The 18756-nt window shown below is 36.6% G+C and overlaps 2 protein-coding genes across 3 annotated transcripts; one reads left to right on the top strand and one right to left on the bottom strand.

The window, feature by feature from the left end:
- Positions 1–1666: 1666 nt before the first annotated feature.
- plekhd1 (pleckstrin homology domain containing, family D (with coiled-coil domains) member 1) lies at positions 1667–11217 on the top strand. Its single transcript, XM_058750216.1, has 13 exons — positions 1667–1818; positions 2452–2545; positions 2862–2951; positions 4762–4838; positions 5080–5171; positions 5290–5342; positions 5513–5607; positions 5847–5940; positions 6211–6401; positions 7418–7550; positions 7892–8036; positions 9311–9460; positions 10826–11217. The coding sequence occupies exons 1-13, from the start codon at positions 1667–1669 to the stop codon at positions 10981–10983; spliced, it is 1524 nt and encodes a 507-aa protein (XP_058606199.1). The 3' UTR covers positions 10984–11217.
- Positions 11218–11520: 303 nt separating this feature from the next.
- Positions 11521–18208, bottom strand: ccdc177 (coiled-coil domain containing 177). 2 transcript variants are annotated; one of them, XR_009266820.1, is made up of 3 exons: positions 17812–18208; positions 13817–16996; positions 11521–12685 (listed from the first exon to the last, which is right to left on the bottom strand). XR_009266820.1 is itself a non-coding variant. In XM_058750202.1 (2 exons), exon 2 carries the CDS (start codon positions 16988–16990, stop codon positions 14480–14482), a length of 2511 nt encoding a protein of 836 aa, XP_058606185.1. In that variant the 5' UTR covers positions 16991–16996; positions 17812–18208; the 3' UTR covers positions 11521–14479. The 2 variants fall into 2 exon arrangements, 1 of the variants encoding a protein (XP_058606185.1); XM_058750202.1 differs by having other exon boundaries at positions 11521–16996.
- Between the last annotated feature and the right edge of the window lie 548 nt (positions 18209–18756).

Genomic DNA, 18756 nt, shown 5'->3' with positions numbered 1-18756 from the left:
AACTAATGACTTGAGGTTTTGAAGGGTAAGACTATAGCACAGAGAACTATATAATACATTTTGAGCAACATGACAATAGTAACTGAAAATGTAGGAAACCGCAGACAAATGTACATAATCAATTGCATAAATGTACCAAATCAATCGCAACTTGTTCAAAAGAATGATAAACTGGTTTTATGATGTGCACAACTGACTAGATGATGTGGAGGTTGAACAAGTAGTTTTGAGAATTTCATTTCTGATCTGAGAAATGCACAAAAGCGACTGAGAAAAACCGTAAACTCAGATTTGTCAGATGGACCAAAAATTATAATCTCTGTTTTAGAGTCATTTAGAGTTAAAAAGCTCTTGGATAGCCAACATTTGACCTTGAGAGGCAGGAGAGTAGAGTGTGTAAAGCAGAAGGGTAATTTCTTTTTATCGGCAGGTAAATCTGACTATCATCCACATAAAAATGGAAAGATACTCCATACTTTCTCAGAATCTAACCTAAAGGAAGCAAATAGAGGGAAAAGAGCAATGGCGACAAAATAGAGCCCCGAGGAAGTCCAGATACGAGCGGAGCAGCAGAGGATGTAAAATTGCCAATCCTAACAGAGAAATATCTCTCAGATAGAAAAGATTTAAACCAGATAAGGACAAGTTTGAGTTGCAATTTGTTAATATATATCAATTATATTCATATTAAAAAATAAAAAATAAAAGTAATAATAATATGTGTGTGTACTGTGTATATTTTATGTATATATAAATACACACAAACAATATATATATATATATATGAAAATGTTTACATGTATTTACATTTATATATATATATATATATATATATATATATATATATATATATATATAATAAATCATATAATTTATATTATAAATTAATAGATTTAGTATGTAAACATAACATATTTTCTTAAATATATACATGCATGTGTGTGTATTTATACAATATATACATAATAAACAGTACACACACATATTATGTAAACAAAATGTTTATTCTGATGTGATTAATCACGATTAATCATTTGACAGCATTAATTCACATATTTATTTATTTATGTCGATGATGGATTTTCATATTTTATTGTAAGATAGCAAGCCTGTGTCTGGGATATAGGTAACATGATACAAATCTATACATAAAATGAATTAAATAAATTATAAAGGAATGGTAAAAGTTTCCAGAAACACTGTTTCTATAATTGCCTCTCTAAAATTTCTGTAATAGTAATTTGTTTGTTTTAATAAAAATCTATTTAATTTACATCTTCAATAGTTAAAGAAACATCGATAGATAGATAGACCCAACGTCATAAGTGATGTAATCTGCAAAGTAATAGCTTTTCTCTTCAAAATATTGCATTGACGTACCTCAGATTAAAAAAAAAAAAAAAAAAAAAAGCCTCTTCCCTAACCCTCTTGCATCCATTCCTCCCTCCCTCCCTCTCTGACTCTGTTTCCACATCCAATACCACTGATGTCACTATTGGCAGATGCATCATTCCACGTCGCTGAATAACTGGAGGATATCATCACAAGCTCTGTCTGTTTGAATGCGTCTATAGGATTATTGGAGAGTGTACATGCTACTGTTTTAACTTTATTGACATTTTTTGCCACACCTCCTCCTCTCCTACTTCCTGTGAAGGAGTCAGCTATGTTCTCCTCATCCAAACCCTCCCTACTCTCGCCCTGGACCTCCATGGATCAAGCTGACTCGGACGCTTTGGATATCAGCACCAAAGTGCAACTACATGGGGTTCTGTGGAAGAGACCTTTTGGGAGGCCCTCAGCCAAGTGGTCCCGCAGGTAATATTGGGCCCTAACTATGCACAGTCTGTAACAAAAATAAAGGTGTATGTAAGATTCTTTTATTAGGAGGAACTTTCAGTTATTGTATTTAGTTTGCTGTTTTTCATTATTTTGTCATTTCCCTGAAGAGATATACAATGTATTTGTTTTTGTTGTTCTGGTCAGTAATGAAGTGTTATGAAATATATGATGTTATATACTAGATAGAGTGAGGCAAAAGAACAAGCTGCAGTATTATTAGTATTTTTGCTCGGTTTAAGCACATATTTTTTGTGTGGTGCCTTGTTGTGTAATGCACTTTAAAAGCTTTATAGCTTAGCTGATATTGAGTAACCCATCATTATAAACTGAACTGATGTGTTTTAAATGTGCCTTTAAAGCTGAGTAAGTCAGATCCATGAGGATGTTCTGTGCCGCCGGTGAGTTTTTGTACATTAGGACTCATCAATTCCAGGACAGATCAATTCCAGGGAAATGAACGTGAAAATTGATGGTTATTTGGCCATTTATGAATTTGTGAAGGAAGCAGTGAAGGGTTTTCATGTAGTGCTTATCTATTGTAATGGACAGAATGTGCAGTGTTAGCTGTGAGGTTATTAATGAATTTCTTCTTTTATGCTTTCATAACAGATTCTTCATCATCAAGGATAGTTTTCTTTTGTACTATGCTGAGAACGAGAAAAAAAGCTTTGAGACCAATAGATACTTCAACATTCACCCTAAGGTACACAGACATTTACATTTCTTAGAGTTGCACATTATTATTATTAACAGTAATTAACACTAATAATGCTGTGAAAACTACAGCAATCCATTACAGTGTAATGAAATAGTAGTGAATATATATTTAATTATATAATCATATACTTAAGTGATATCATGCAAGCAAGATGTTTGACTTTTGTTGTACTGATATTAGCACAGCTGTGTGATGACTGCTCACTTTTATGATATAACCAAGCAATTACATACTGTCCAATTTGTTCAAGTGTACATGTTTACTGAGCATGAAATGTATTTTATCTTTTTCTCAATGTAAGGGGGTGATTCCATTAGGTGGATGCATCGTCGAGCCAAGAGAAGATCAAGGCATGCCATTTGCCATGGTTATCAACCATGAAGACTTCACAGTAAAAGCATTTTCTTCTTTTGTACTTTATTCTATTCTATTCTATTTTTTGAAAACCAATTCACCACAGTCAATTGGGTTTCCAAAGCTATATCAGTAAGGGTTATGATGAACAAATTCAATGCAATTAATCATACTTTTTTTTTTTTTTTTTTTAAGCAAAGAGGTGTTTAGTGCAAACTGATTCACTAGAATTGGTGATAGCTAACCCTGGCTGTTATGTGAACTTGCCACTGAGTTTTACTTTTACAAAAAAAAAGAAAGAAAGAAAAGAAAAATAAATAAATGAAATATTAATGATTTTATCAATAATAGTTTATTATTATTTATATAGCGCTTTTAAGAATACAGATTGTGTCAAAGCACTTAACAGTATCAAATTGAAAGATAGTGTGTCAGTAATGTATAATAAGATTAAACACTCAATTTTCAGTTAAAGGCATTTCATTATTGAATTGTCATTGTCTAGCTCAGTTTAGTTTAAATATTATCTGTGCAATCAAATCGGCGATAATAGCTAGAAATTAAGTGTCCCCAACTGAGCAAGCCAGAGGCGACAGCGGCAAGGAACCAAAACTCCCTCTGTGACAGAACGGAGAAAAAAAAAACCTTGGGAGAAACCAGGCTCAGTCGGGGGGCCAGTTCTCCTCTGACCAGACGAAACCCGCAGTTCAAAAGTTTACATTTCTGTTTTTATTTTGTTGCAATTTCTAACAATACTAGTATTATGTAGTTAGGTATTTTATTATATTTTTAGTTATATGTTATATTTTTAGTTTTATTGTATTTAATCGAGGTCTTCGCTGGGGAGATGTCTCTGGGGGTCATCTGGGTGTCCTGGTCATGGCCGCAGACACCACCTCCCGGCGCTGATCCACCATCCGATCGGACACGGACTGAGAAACAGAATAGGAAAGAAACAGACAAATATTAGCGTAGATGCCATTCTACTTATGATGTAACGAGTACATCGTGTGTTATGGGGAGTGTTCCCGGTTCCGGTTGATCTAATTAATGCAGCCTAACAATCCTTTAACGGATTTGAATAATAGAAGCGTATTAATGTGTTATGTGTAAGCCAGGCTAAAGAGATGGGTCTTTAATCTAGATTTAAACTGACAGAGTGTGTCTGCCTCCCGAACAGTGTTAGGTAGACTGTTCCAGAGTTTGGGTGATAAATAGGAAAAGGATCTGTCGCCCGAAGTCGATTTTGATATTCTAGGTATTATCAAACGGCCAGAGTTTTGAGAACGCAGTGGACGTGGAGGACTATAATGTGATAAGAGCTCGCTCAAGTACTGAGGAGCTAAACCATTCAGGGCTTTATAAGTAATTAACAAGATTTTAAAATGTATCCAATGCTTGATAGGGAGCCAGTGCAGTGTTGACAGAACCGGGCTAATATGGTCATATTTCCTGGTTCTAGTAAGGACTCTAGCTGCTGCATTATTATTAATTATTAATATGTATATATTAATAATAATATTAATCATAAAATAAAATTAAATCTTAATGAATATCTAATTAATTATACTGTTTTTTTTTTTTTTTTTAAAGTAAAGAGCTGTTTAGTGCAAACTGATTCACTAGAATTGGTGAAAGCTAACCCTGGCCGTTATGTGAACTTACCACTGAGTTATTCTTAAAAAAAAAAAAAATGAATGAATGAATAAAATATTAATATATATTAATATTAATAATAAACTATTATTAGTAAAATAATTATTAAAATATTATTAATATTAATAATATTAATAAATTAATAATAAAATAAAATAAAATCTGATATGAATATCTTTCTGCTTATCTAGGGAAACATTGTACTGGCTGCTGAATCAGAGCCAGAGCAGAGCCAATGGGTGGAGATGCTACAAGAGTCAGGAAAAGTGTGAGTGAACTTCTAATAACATCTCAAATAAAAAACAAAGATGAAAGCAATTAAAGCCACTCTTGTAAATCAACAAGCATGCTTTAAACCAATTCCACATTTAAGATTTAATTCCAGCATTTTTATTGTTATAGATTGTGTCTGACATTAGTTTTACTTTTGTGTGGTGGTGTGTTTTTTTTGTGTGTGTTTTTATTTTATTTTTGTTGTTGTTGTTGTTGTTGTTTTTTTTACATAAAAGCACTTGGAAGAATGCTCAGTTGGGTGAGGCTATGATTGAGAGTCTTGAAGCTCAGGGGCTACAGCTGGCTAAGGAAAAGCAGGAATACTTGGGTATGGCCACATCTTTTTCTTTTCTTCTTTAGCCAAACTTTCTTTCTTTCTTTCTTTCTTTTCTTCCATAAATGTCTAATTTATGAAGAGTGATTTATTGTGTTTTTGTTTTTGTCAGATAAGCTCATGGAGGAGACTGAGGAGCTGTGCTTGCAAAGAGAACAGAAGGCGGTTAGCTTTCTGTTTATGATATCAACAAATGTCCAGTTATGCAGTGTTTAGTTGTATTATGCATTTGTACAAATATATGTGTTGATATTCAGTCAATGCATGTAAAGTGAGTGATGGATAAATATGCAAATATGTCTGTGTGTGTTCATTTGTGTACCTGTGTTTTGTAGGAGCTGGAGAGACTGAATCAGTTGCTGGAGGAAGAAAAGCAGAAGTTTGAGGAAGTGGTTCAAGAGCTGAGAACAGAACAAGATCAAATTAAACTGTATGACACTCATCTATCTATCTATATATCTATCTATCTATCTACTTTTTTAGATAATCTACTTATCTACTTACTTCATCAAATTTTGATGACAGACGTGTCCTGCCATAATAAATGGGGTTTGAGAACAATCCAGCATTTGTATGAATAAAATATTAAATTAATAATTAATATGTAAAATTTATGCTGAACATGGATGAACATCCTCTGAAATATTTTCTATTGCTCTGTGTTTGTAGAGATCTGGACGGTACTGCTCAGTGTCTGAAAGGAGTGGAAAATGAGAAAGAGGAGCTTCACAATCTTACCACAGTTCTGCAGAAGTCTTTAGAGGTATCAGCAAATAAACATTTTAAAATATAACATTGAAAAAAAAAAAAAAAAAAATAAAACTCTGGAAGTTAAAGAATAGTGTATCATTACCAGATGTGAAGCACAAACAAATAAATGAACATGCAGGACTGATCTGGGATGAAATTATTTCATGTGAGAAGAATGAGGCTGCATACAGTTCTATGAAATACATGAAAGTTCTGGTTGGTTATTATCCATGAAGTGAAAAAAAAAAAGGTCCATAACAAAAGTCTGACTCTGTCTCTTCAGGAGTTATCCCAAGAGAAAAAGCGCACCCTCGAGCTGCTGCGAGAAAGAGGACAGGATGTGACTGAAACAGTAAGTGATCGGCGGGCCTCTTTAGACTCTCAGAATCCAGAGGTGCAGCTTCAGGGCAATCTGCGGCAAATCGAGGAACAGATGAACAGCCTGCTTAAAGAGAAAGAACAGGCAGAAGAAAGGTAAGAAAATCTGCTCAAGAAAAACGTTTCATTACAAAATATGTCATTTCCAAACAAACAAAGATTTGAAATGTCACTCCATGGAAGTGCATTAGAATAAATGGACTATTGAGACCATGACAATGGAAATGTACATTGATCTCTAAATAAGCCAGTCTATTGATTAGATGTGAATGAAGCACAAAAGACAGAGAGTGGATTGACTAGCGGGCATGAGTGACCTCAAAAGCAGGATATAAATAAATGTGGCTCTGCACATGGTCCATTACGCATGATACAACAAATTTATAAATAACAACCTGATAAGATGTCATTGATTTTTTTACTTAGTTTAAAAAAAAATGTAGTCTCATTTCTGTTTACTGCTGCATACTACAAACAAATGTGAGGTTAACTGAAAATATGATTAATTATATAGGCTACTCCTTATATTTCTGCAAAATATATCGTAGTATGAACTGAGCATAAGTGAATATACATACAGATGACTTGCTATTGCCAACATGTGCAGTATGCAATAGAGAACATTTCACTGGGTAATGTATCCCACAATAAAATACACTTGATCTTCCTTTACAAATTAAACTGAGGCAATATATCTTTCTTAACCCGGACTGCCAAAACTTGGAAAATAACCAGCAAACGTTTCACTCAAAACATGACCTTCTTCAGGGTCATACTATATTTTAAAATGCATACTGAGTACTGTTTCAAATATTAAAAAAAAAAAAAATAGGTAAATAATGTCAAGTATGCAGCAATTTGTACTCAGATTAATTAATTAATGATGCATTTTTTTTTTTTTTTTCATGTATAAGTCAGGAAAATAATGCTAAATAATAGAAATGATAAATAATTTATTTTGCACTTTTACACAGGGAACAGTAAGCAGAGAACGATCCTCTGCAAATTTAGCACCCCCGGCATCTTATTACAAACTACACTCCAGTGCTCTCTTTCCTACAGCTTTGTTTTGATAGCAGTCAGCCAGACCTTCTCTCTGTCGCCCCTTGCAGGCTGATAGAGAATGAAAAGCGAGCCAAAGTTCTGCAGGAGGAAAGGGAGTTTTATTCTTCTCAAGCTCAAGCTCTCCAGCAGTCGCTCACACAGCTGACAGCAGACAAACAGCACACCGAGGAAGAGCTGAAGGTGAAAACTACTGTGAAGTGCGGAAAAAAGACTTTCTGTAGATCTGGTTGTAGAACATTGTAACAATTCTCACTATTCTTTTCAGGGTGCTATGATATTTTTGCTTTGGATCTAACATACAGTGTTATTAGGTTACATACTGTATATATCGCATTACCTCTTCTGCATCTATGGATCATCTGCACATCTACTATCACTTCTCACTGATATAAAAATCAATTGAAATTCTATAAAAGCCCATGTCTGTCTCCTCCTTCATACCTCACTTCTAAAATGAATCTCCCTTATTCTCTGTCTTCATAATATACATTATATGTTGTGTGTGTGTGTGTGTGTAACAGGCAGAGGTGGAGTCTCGTGTGGAACTGGAGCGTAGGCTGAAATTGGCTGAGGAGGCTCTGCAAGATCTAGAGCAGGGTCTAAATACAATAGAACGCACCCATGAGAGGGATGAAAGAATGAAAGGAGACGTCAGCCATCTCCGCAGTAAGTGCACTCCATTAGCCATGTTCTACTATTGAGTAGAAGATTTTTTGCTATCGTGTTAATATTAAAAGAGTTGGTTCACCCAACAATTAAGATTTTTTAATGAAACCTGGTTTCTGTCAAGGTAACCACAACTTAGAAGATCCAAAAAGGTTATAAAAGCATCGAAAAAAAATCCATATGAATGGGGCGTTTTAATTTAAGTTTTGTGAAGAAATAGTTTCTGTGTTTACTGTATGTTGATTGTATATGTGTATGTGTGTCGAACATTGTTTCAGGCAGGTTTCCTTAAAAAAAAAAAAAAAAAAAAAAACATGGTTACTTAAAGGGATAGTTCACCCCAAAATGAAAATCCTGTCATCATTTACTCACCCTTATGCTGTTCTAAAAACCTGTGCAAGTTTCTTTCTTCTGCTGAACATAAAATAAGATACTTTGAAGAACGTTGGCAACCAAATAGTTGGTGGTAGCCATTGACTTCCATAGTATATATATATATATATATATATATAAAAATACAAATAAAATAATATGGAAGTGAATGGCTACCACCAACTGTTTGGGAACCAAATACCTTCTTTTGTGTTCAGCAGAAAAAAAGAAACAAGTTTGAAACAACTTGAAGGTGAGCAAATTATGACAGGAATTTATTTTTGGGTGAACTATCCCTTTAAATGTTGCAATTCATTCTCAGTATTCAACACTGTATGCCTAAAACAATTGGACATTACTGTATAAATGCAAACTAAATACTATTTTTTCCACATTAAGTTGGTCCTCAGGGAAAAGGAAATGCTGTACTAATTTACATCACTGTTGGCAAACCTGGTTTGGATGCACTTGACTTTACAAAATTAGCATTTCAATTTATTAATTTATTTTTTCTTAATTGTTGAGCTGGAACGAATACTGAAAGAAAGGCAGCCAACATCCCAGCATGCTTGGGAACTCATTCAGTGCTGTTTAAAAGCCTCCCAGAATGCACGTCATAAAGTATGTTGTAATAATATTCTTACAAATAAGGGGGTGTAAGCATTGACTGATAAGACAATGAACCAGCTTCACAACCACACAGACTACAGATGCCTGATTTTGTTTTATGGTTTCAATAAGCACTCTTTTTGCACTGGTGAGATAGTTTTCAATTTTGTAAGCCCTTTAAATCCAGTTATCTAAATTATTTTATGATGTTCAAATATCTTGATCAAAATACAATGGCTTCTTGAAATTTACTAAATTGCATTCAAACTTAATGTTGTGCATTGAACCTCCAGAGTTCTTTGAGGAATGTATCTGTGCTGCGGAGATTGAGGCCAAGTTACCGTCCATCATGAAGAACGCAGTGTATCTGCATAAAGCTGCTGCTCGACGCATTAAAAGTTGCCGTATCCAGAGACGGGCCTCCAGACAGCACTGGTGTAAGTGTTTGTGTAGGTGTATGCATGATGAAATTATAACCTAAATAGTACCATAAGTGGTAATTTCATATTCAGCTGACCTGTGCATCTATGCTGGTGCTATGAGAAATCTGCCATTCTGCTATTGCCAGAAACAGCACTTTTTTGTAGTGATAGTTGATTGTTTTGGGAGTTTGCTTGTTTGTTTGTTTATTTATTTATTGAGTCCCACTTTATATTAGGTGGCCTTAACCACTATCTACTTGCATACAATTTGATACAATGCACTTATTGTGTACATACAAGTTTTTACATTGTACTTATATTTTTAAAAATACATATATTCAAAATACAATTTCTGCAATTAAATTTATAATTACACTGTTGACCCATCCCTTACACCTTAACCCACCCTTAAACCTCGCATACCACCAAACCTGTCCCTGACCTTACCCATATCCCACCTCAGTAGCAGCAATAGTGTTTTGCAATATAATATGAACACAATAAGTACATTGTACTTATTTTTTGATGTAAGTACATAGTAGTTAAGGCCACCTAATATAAAGTGTGACCATTTATTGTAAAATTTTAAACATTCTATAAATATATAAATTACCATTAACCTGTTAACATTTTAAGAAATGCAACTTTTATTTGGTATAGGTGTTATAAAGTGTTATGCTATGCCTATGGTGGTAAGCTATGCCTTCAGAAACTTTTTAATTTAATTTGTTAATAGTTTAATTTGACACTAATTTGACTCATTTTTATTTTTATTTTTGAAATAGAAGATTTCTGTTTCAAATGAATGTTGTTCTATTGAACTTTCTATTCATCAAAGAACCCAAAGAAAATGCCATGGTTTCCACAAATATATATTAAGCAGCACAACTGATTTCGACACTGCTAATAAGAAATGTTTCTTGCACAATGAATCAGCATATTAGAATGATTTCTGATAGATCATATGATGCTGAAAATTGGAGTAATTGCTGCTAAAAATACAGCTTTGCCAACACAGATGTATTTTTTTTTTTTCAAATATATTAAAATAATTTATTGTAGTTAAAATAACTTTTTTTTTAAAAATACTATTAGCTACTGTTTTACAGTATTTTTGATCAAACAAATGCAGCCTTGATAAGCATATACTTATACTATAATGAAAGAAATCTAAATATTAAACTATTATTACAATAAAGTTACTCAATTTTTGTTGATGTGTTTAAAATGAAGTAACAGTTGGCATGAGCTATTTATTGTTGTTTTTACAAATATAATAGGATAGACACTAATGCCACAATTTTGTGTAGTGGACCAAAAGGCTTTCATTTTTGGTTAATTTTACTCTAAATAAATTGGCTTTGTCTTCTCTTGTCCTGTGCGCAGTGAAGCACTCCCAATCGTTTGCCTCTTCTCGCGGAGCCTCCTCCACCAGTCTTGAAGAGTTGAGAGAAACTGCACGGCGTCTGACTTCAGACAGCTGTTTGAGACAGCGGGCCTACAAGATCATCACCCGCCAGAAGACCGCTCAGTCCGAGGACTAACAGTGTTCTGACAGATGGACTGAGAGAGGGGAAGTTGTTTTGTCATTCTGCTCTATGCTGTGCAACTTCTGGTGAAAGTTAGCTATTCATAATTCAGTAAGGGGAATCTACACATGGAGTGTGCTGTCATATTTGGGACTGTGTGTCTTTCCTATTGTGTCCTTGTAAATGTAAAACACTGTAGGATAATATAACTATATGAAATGTCAAATATTTGCTTTTAGTGAAAATAAACTTATCTAACAACACATAGCATTTTTTTTTAATGATTTTATATTTTTACACTCAATAAACAGTGCTAGCTCGCTTTTTATTTTATTTTATTTTAATATTTTATTTTACCTTGGTTCAGAAATGTTTTTTCTCATTTTATCCCCATAAGGATTTTAAATAAGTCTTTGTTAAACAGGCATAAGACATGAACCAAACCAACCGGCCATGAGGTGAATCACAACATTGCAAACTTTGATTTGAAGCAAAAAAGTGTTTGAAAATCAGACAAAAAGACTACAGTAGAAGGTCATGTAGGCCTGAATAACAGCTTTAATGAGGGAAAGAACTACAATCCCATGAAGAATTGGAAATTGCATAATCAAATTAACAGTGATGGAATTAAAGATTTAAAGAATGATGGATTTAATATATAAACAATATATTTTATGTTTATTGCAAAATATACATATATACAAATGTTTATGTAGTTTGAGACTGACTCCGTTACATCTTTAAAAGGCTTATAAGTTATCCTTAAAAATCAGTTTTCAAATGGAGAAATTAATTACATCAGAACTCGACTGTTGCATGTTATGACAGAGTTGAGCCAAACCTGTCTATCACAGGACAGAGATCACAGGATTTCAGCTAGAACTTAATTTTGACAAAATATGTGGTTACAGCTTTACAATAAAGTTTATTAACCCTTCCAAATTCTTTAAATATATATATATAACATTGTTATGTCCAGAAGCATAAAACAACTAAATAATTCAGATTTTCTTTTTGTATTTATTTATTTCTTTTTTAATACAGTATGCTATTTTCAAAACTGAACTGTTGGTTCTCACCCTGCATGTCACTTTTTATTAAACTAGTAATAAAGCATCTGCAGCCAGAAAACATATTTCCAATACAATTAACGAAAAAGAAAAGAAAAAATGGTGCTGAGACGAAAATATAATTTGATGAGATACTCTTTTACACATAAAACGCTACAATCATGTTCATGTCACAGCAGCAAAATTGATATGCAGAAATGGCCATTTTAATGAAACAATCTGTTTTTTATTAATATGTAATTAACACTTGCTTTGTCACTAGCCCTAAAAAGCTTTGTTATGAATTACATTCAAAATCCTTTTTGTCCATCTTCATGATTATTAGCTTGATTATTATTCAACACGATTCTGCTTCCATTTAAAAAGCCCCTAAATTTAACTCACGATACAATAATGTATAAAAATGAAATTGTTTCTTTGGGCTTTTTATGATATTAAAAGTGGTGTTGATGTGCCATCTGGATATGCAGGAATTAAAATGGCTTCAGTGTTTATTAAACCTTCCAATTACGTCATGCCAAGCTGAGTCACTGCCAGAAAGGGAATAAGGACCCGTGATCAAAGTGAAATTTCCAGTCTCTCGGGGGTTATTTTTTTACTGAATCAGGCCACAGATGTCAACATCATCATCTTCTCCACTCCCAAACCTGCGTCAGAAGAGACAAACCAGATAACAGTCAATTATTGCAGAGAAACTTTGCATTTCACTCTGTTATATAAATGATTAAGCTGCAGTATCAGACTTGCTTGCGTAACAAATTTGGCATGATTTTGACAGAATATATAAATGTGTTGTGTAGCTATCATGCAATAATTATCTAAAGAGCCCGTACGCAGAGGCACTGAAAAATGTGCTAGCCCAAAAAACAGTTTTTGTCCAGGTTGTTTGATTGCTGTACAGTACAAAAAAGCCTGTGACAGATGGCTGCCGTGACAAGCATCAGTGTGGGTTAAGCTCTCATAGGAATTGAAATGTCTACTGCAGTGTTTTTCTCACAGATATCGATGTGAGCTCTCCTCCAATCCTGTCCTCTAGATATGTACCAGGATGACATGGCATTTTTAGTATAATGGGTGTTTTATGAATAGAATCCTGTGTCTTATATGTTATATTCCTATGCCTACTCAAATTAAAACGTAAATACCAAAGTGTTATGTAATATGAACATTCGTATTGGCTTCAGTGTTCTTTCATTATCATCACACAAGCATTATTTTAATGTGATGATATAATGGACATGCATTAAACATTAATGTCCAGGCAATGTTCAAAACTATTTCTGTAGTATAGCTATGTGTCCTGTGCTTAGTATGCATGTCCTGCTAACAAAATGTGCAGTCTACAAAAAAAAGGATACTTGGCACACCGTATCCCACAATGCAATGCACTCCACTTTCTCCATTTGAGTCGTTATTTTATTGGACTGCCAAAAGTCGACATTTTAACCAAAAACTGAATTAAAAAATGCTAATTAATCTTATTTATCGTACATAATTGTAATTTCATGTTACAATAATGTAGCCCTCAGAAAAAAATATTTCTGAATAATGAGCGCTGATATTTAGTGTTTGCATTAATGACTGGATGATTGTACATTACACCGCACATGATGCCTACTGTTTCACTTACTATTTTAAAAATAGTAGATAGTATACAGTGTATACTGCACAGTAAATAATAAGCTAGTATTCCATTCTTAACATGCCTATGAGAAGTAGAATACCAAAAATGAAGCTTGTGAGGGGAAAAAAAAAGAATAGAAAATAAATTAGCACACCTGAAGGAATGCAGGGGATGTCAGTATGGATTTGAGCCCTGATGGGTCTGTTGCTGACCAAACACTCCTGTGCTTCATCAGCAGTTACACTGTGCTGAGATCATTCTTTGTCATGTCCTGACTCTAGGATGTAATGCTGGGTCAGCATTTAGCTAGAGTTTAGTTTACACACAGTCAAGTCATGGCTCACTCTCTTACGGCCTAGATTCCCTCAAAAGATTTACTCTGGGAGGAACATCCCATCCCATTTTCTTTTTCTTCTTTTAAGAAATAAAGCCACCCTTAGAAAGAAGCCATCACTGTTGTCATAGTGCCAAACTTCCTTGTAAACAATGAACTCTTTATATACAGTTCTCAAAGCAACACGGCTGCCAAGTTACAAAAAAACAATCATGCCCCGACATATGATCATCCACACATAAGCACAAAGTTCTTAGATTAACATTTAAAAGATATAAATACAGAAAAATATTTATTTAGAAGACATGATGAAAATGATCCAGCATCAGGAATAAATGAATCTTTAGATATACAACACTTGAGGGCATGACCATCAATATTGTTGCTGTAGTTTGGTGATGAGGCTAGCATGTAGGCTCAAGCACAGCTTATTTCTAGACAGATGTGCATGGAAAGAGCAATTAGGTTGCACACTTGAAGTGCTCACTTCTCAACTAAATTTGCATTTAACTGAGCCTCCAGGGCCATCTTGTCAAAGGTGCGCATGTTTGTCTCTTCACGAACACGATCCCGCACGTGGAAAGATGCACGGGCCACGGATCGAGCACTTTCCAACACAGCACGTTTTTCTCTGAAAATCTGTTCACTTTTTTCCAGTTTGCGCTCAATGGACTGCAACAATTCTAGGCGGCGCTGTTTCTCCTCCTCTTCTACGCGTTGACGGTTAAGCCTTTGGAGTCGTTCTTTTTCCTGCCTGCTTTGCACCGCACGTTGGGCCTTCTCCCGTGCCCGCTCTTCAGCTACTTGAGCGGCTTGTTGTGCTCGTCTTTCGGCTTCCCTAGCCTTTGCCTCCATTTGTTCCTTCTGCTGTTGCTCACGTAGCTCAGCGGCGCGTCTTGCTTTCTGGATCTGCTTCACTTCTCGCTTAGCTTTCTCCTTCAACTCTTGCCCACGCTTTTCTTGTATCTGCTCATAGTTCTCCAAAGACCTACTTAGCTTCTCTTCAGCTATTCTCCGTGCTTCTTCACGCTCGTCCACTTCACGACGTGCAATCTCTTGGATAAGAGCTGCATGGCGCCTCTTCTCGGCACGGTTGAGTCCACGACGCTCCTCTTGAATTTGGTGCTCTCGCTCCTGACGCTTCAGCTCGGCGATGGTCAGTTTCTCCTTTAGGAGCAGTTTCTCTTGCTCAAGGACGGCAGCTCGCTCCTCTTCCAGAGCTTTAAGGTTCTGCTCTTGTAACGCCTTCTTGTGTTTCTCCTCACGAGCGGCCTGTTGCAGTTTCTGCAACCGGCTACGTTCTTGTTGTTCAGCCAATTCCTTCCAACGCTCCTCATTTTCCAATGCTTGGCGAAGTTTTGCTTCTGCAACCTCACGCTCCTGTTGGTTAAGCCAGCGCTGCCGGGTTGAAACTTGTGACTGCCATGCACGTTGGCACTGCTGCACGGCCCTCTGTTTCTCCCGCTCTTCACGTTCCCGTCGCAGCTCCTCTATTCGCCGCTCACTGTCCCATTGCAGGTGTGCTACGTAGCGTGTCTGGCTCATTATGTCCTCCTCTTGGTACCTGGCTAGCATTAGTGCAGCAATCTTTCGGTCACGCTCTGGAACAGCTTTAAGTCCTCGTCGTTTCACCTCTTTCACAATGCGCTCCACTTTTTGCATAGTCTGTGGAGAATGGCTAAGGTCTCCCAAGCTCAAACTGCGACCCATCAGGGAGTTAAAGGTAGCTAAAGTGCGGGCACGAGGGCTTGATGTCTTAGCCCAGTGATCTCTTGCCCCATCCCAGCTATAGGATGAGGAAGCAGATTCAGAGGAGGTACATGTGGTAGTTGTGGTGTTCGTTGTTGAAGCAGCAGAGGAACAATACGTGTCACGTCTGCGTTGCAAAGACTCCAGTGAGTGGCTTCTGCATCTAGCCTTTGATTTGGAGATGACATGCCCGTTATGCTGTGCAAATGTACTTGTAATGCCGTTGGCAGGGCTTTGGACAGCAGATTTTGATACTATCGGGGCAAGTGAGGTTGGTGTCCTTGGAAACGAAGAAGGTTTTGATATTGATCTGGGGAAAGTGTTTGGAGCCTTTGTATGAGCACTGGAAGGTTTTTTTGAGCCCTGACTTCCTGAAGCTGACTGAATCGATCGTTGGATTATTGAAGGTTTTGGACCTTGAAGTTTTCCTGCAGATTCTACTTCAAGGGACTTAGACTTTTTTGCAGAAGCTCCTTTAGCAGTAGGAGCAGAGTTCACTGGACTGGCTTTTGAGATGGGAGGAGAGCTGGATGTGGACACTGTAGTAACCTGTCCAGACCCTGCTGTCGTGCTTTTAGGGGCAGTTGATGTAGATTGTTTTTTGGGTGCACCACTGCAAGTAGGTGTTATTTTGAGGGCTGGATTTGTTAAATTGTGATTGGTTTGTTGAGACAATCCAGCATTTACAGTTTCCTCTGACTTCTCAGAAGCCAGAGGACCATCATTATTGTTCAGAGTTGCCTGCAAAATTCGCCTCTTCTCCTCTCTGATAATCCGCTCTCTCTCCTCTCTGCAGTGTCGGAGTTTAGCATGTCTATCCCGCTCATATATCTCAAACATTCCTGTGGCGACACGCATACTCCGGCCGGGTGCCTCACGGGCAAAATCAGACAGTGGACGAGACAGAAGCTCCACAGGTTTCACTCCACATCGTGCGCATGCCTCGAGAGAGCGAGGGCTTGTCAGTACATAACGACTGCCTTCTGCAGCTGGTGATTCAAAATTGTAAAGGTCCAGATGTAGTTTTAACTCTTCTGTTTGACTGTTTTGCTGCTGGCATGGTTCTTGAGGGCTCAGTACAGGTTCAGTACTAGGCTCTGTCTGTGGGCCGGAATCCACACTAACATCTTTCTCTCTATCATCACCTGGCTCAGGTAGGCATGGTGCTTCAGAGGCTGCAGCAGGGCTTTCAAACTGGGCCCCTCTGAATTTACTCTGGTCATCAGGTTCCAAAGGGTCCACCATGGTTCACTGTATAAAAAAACAGAACATACAAAAATGAATACTGCAGTGTGTTTCAATAACAGTGCTGGATAACCCACAAGCAGATTTGTGGAATCACAGGGATTATTATGTTCTGTCTAGAGAACAAGGCTTAAGAGTGCTATCTGAGGTTGAGGGACGCCACAAAGCTTGCACATGCATGCATATTTTTTACGCTCTGCTTCTGTATGTGATGACGGTTCCCACCTCAAGGTAATTACATAAGGTTACACATGCATGCTGGGCAATATTAAAGAACTCATGCAGTTGCTATTTTTGTAGTCTGTGATTCAGATGCAATCATGCATGTATGTAAAACCATTTCAATATGTATCATCTCTGCACTCTACATCTATCTATTTATCCATCCGTCTCTCTCTCTCTCTAATGCCTCTAAACCTCAATAATGCAGTTACTCACTCAAAAACAGAAATGTCACAGTTTTGTCATTTGTAATGTCAAAATTATGTAATATGTCTTTTCGTTCACTCTTGTATAGGCTGTATGTATCGCAAGCATCGATAAACAACATAGTTTTATAGGCCCCAACAAGACATATGTTGTTTATACATTAAAGAAACGCTGATTTCAAAGAGCCATCTAAAAACACATATGCTCAAAACAGCCTCTCACTTCGCAGATGGTTTCAAGAGCATATGTTTTGATTTCACATACAGTATGCGGTCCCTATCACACCCAGCGCAATAATATCTGATGACATGAATGCGCTAGAAATCACTTGCCCACAAGAACATAGGGCACGACGATATCGCAAAAATCACGACCATAAAAAAGAGTCTTACCGCTATCAGGGCCCACTCATTCAGGGCGGATCAGGTTACTGATATTTCCCCTCTTCCTCATCAAATGTGTTTTAGATTCTGTGGACGACTCTCGTCTGGTTCTGTCCTTCAGCAGTCAGTCTCCACCTGCTGTTTGACACTCGCATCCTTGGCCGTGAAGCATCCGTGCTCCGCCTCTGTGTGACTGCGCTCTAAAAATATCGCACACATTCAACCCTTTGTCCGGCTGTTATGACCGTATGAACGGAGAATGAACGATTCTGCGTTGCTGTCGTGATGAATATGCTCAAGGATGGCATGTGTTATGTATTTCATTTATGTATATCGGTGTTGTTTACACAGCCTAGAAAACAATATTGGTTGGCTGTTTCTGCAAAGGAAAGAGTAATAGCAATAATAATAGCTACTTGTTATATTAATCTATTATTAAAAACAGAATCTTTCGGTGCAAATTTCGCAAATGCTACATTTGAAATTCAGCAGCGGTTATTTTGGAGAAAATGATCCTGACAGCGACAGTCTGTTCAATGATGTAGTAAGTAGATCTATACACTAGGGAGCGCGATATGCACAAATATATCTTCGAAGGTTCTAAACCAGGGTTCCTCAAATCTTTCCCTGGAGGGCCAATCTTCTGCAGAGTTTAGCTCCAACCCTGATCAAACTCACCTTCCTGTGATTTTCTAATGATCTTGAAGACACTGATTAGCATGTTCAGGTGTGTTTGATCAGGGTTAGGGCTAAACTCTGCAGGAAAGTGGATCTCGTGGACCAGATTTGAGGATCCCTGTTCTAAATGAACACTACATGGACACCCGCGCTACTTTTAAAAGCGTGTGAATTTTGCATTGGATAACTAAATTTCAAATCAAATTATATCTGCAAACATCGAGTACCACAATTCGTCAGAAATAAGTTGATGTTTTTTTTTTTTTTTTTGCAATT

The sequence above is a fragment of the Onychostoma macrolepis genome, chromosome 17 (assembly GCF_012432095.1).
Source record: "Onychostoma macrolepis isolate SWU-2019 chromosome 17, ASM1243209v1, whole genome shotgun sequence".
Taxonomy (NCBI): domain Eukaryota; kingdom Metazoa; phylum Chordata; class Actinopteri; order Cypriniformes; family Cyprinidae; genus Onychostoma; species Onychostoma macrolepis.
This window is presented reverse-complemented; position numbering and strand designations above follow the sequence as displayed.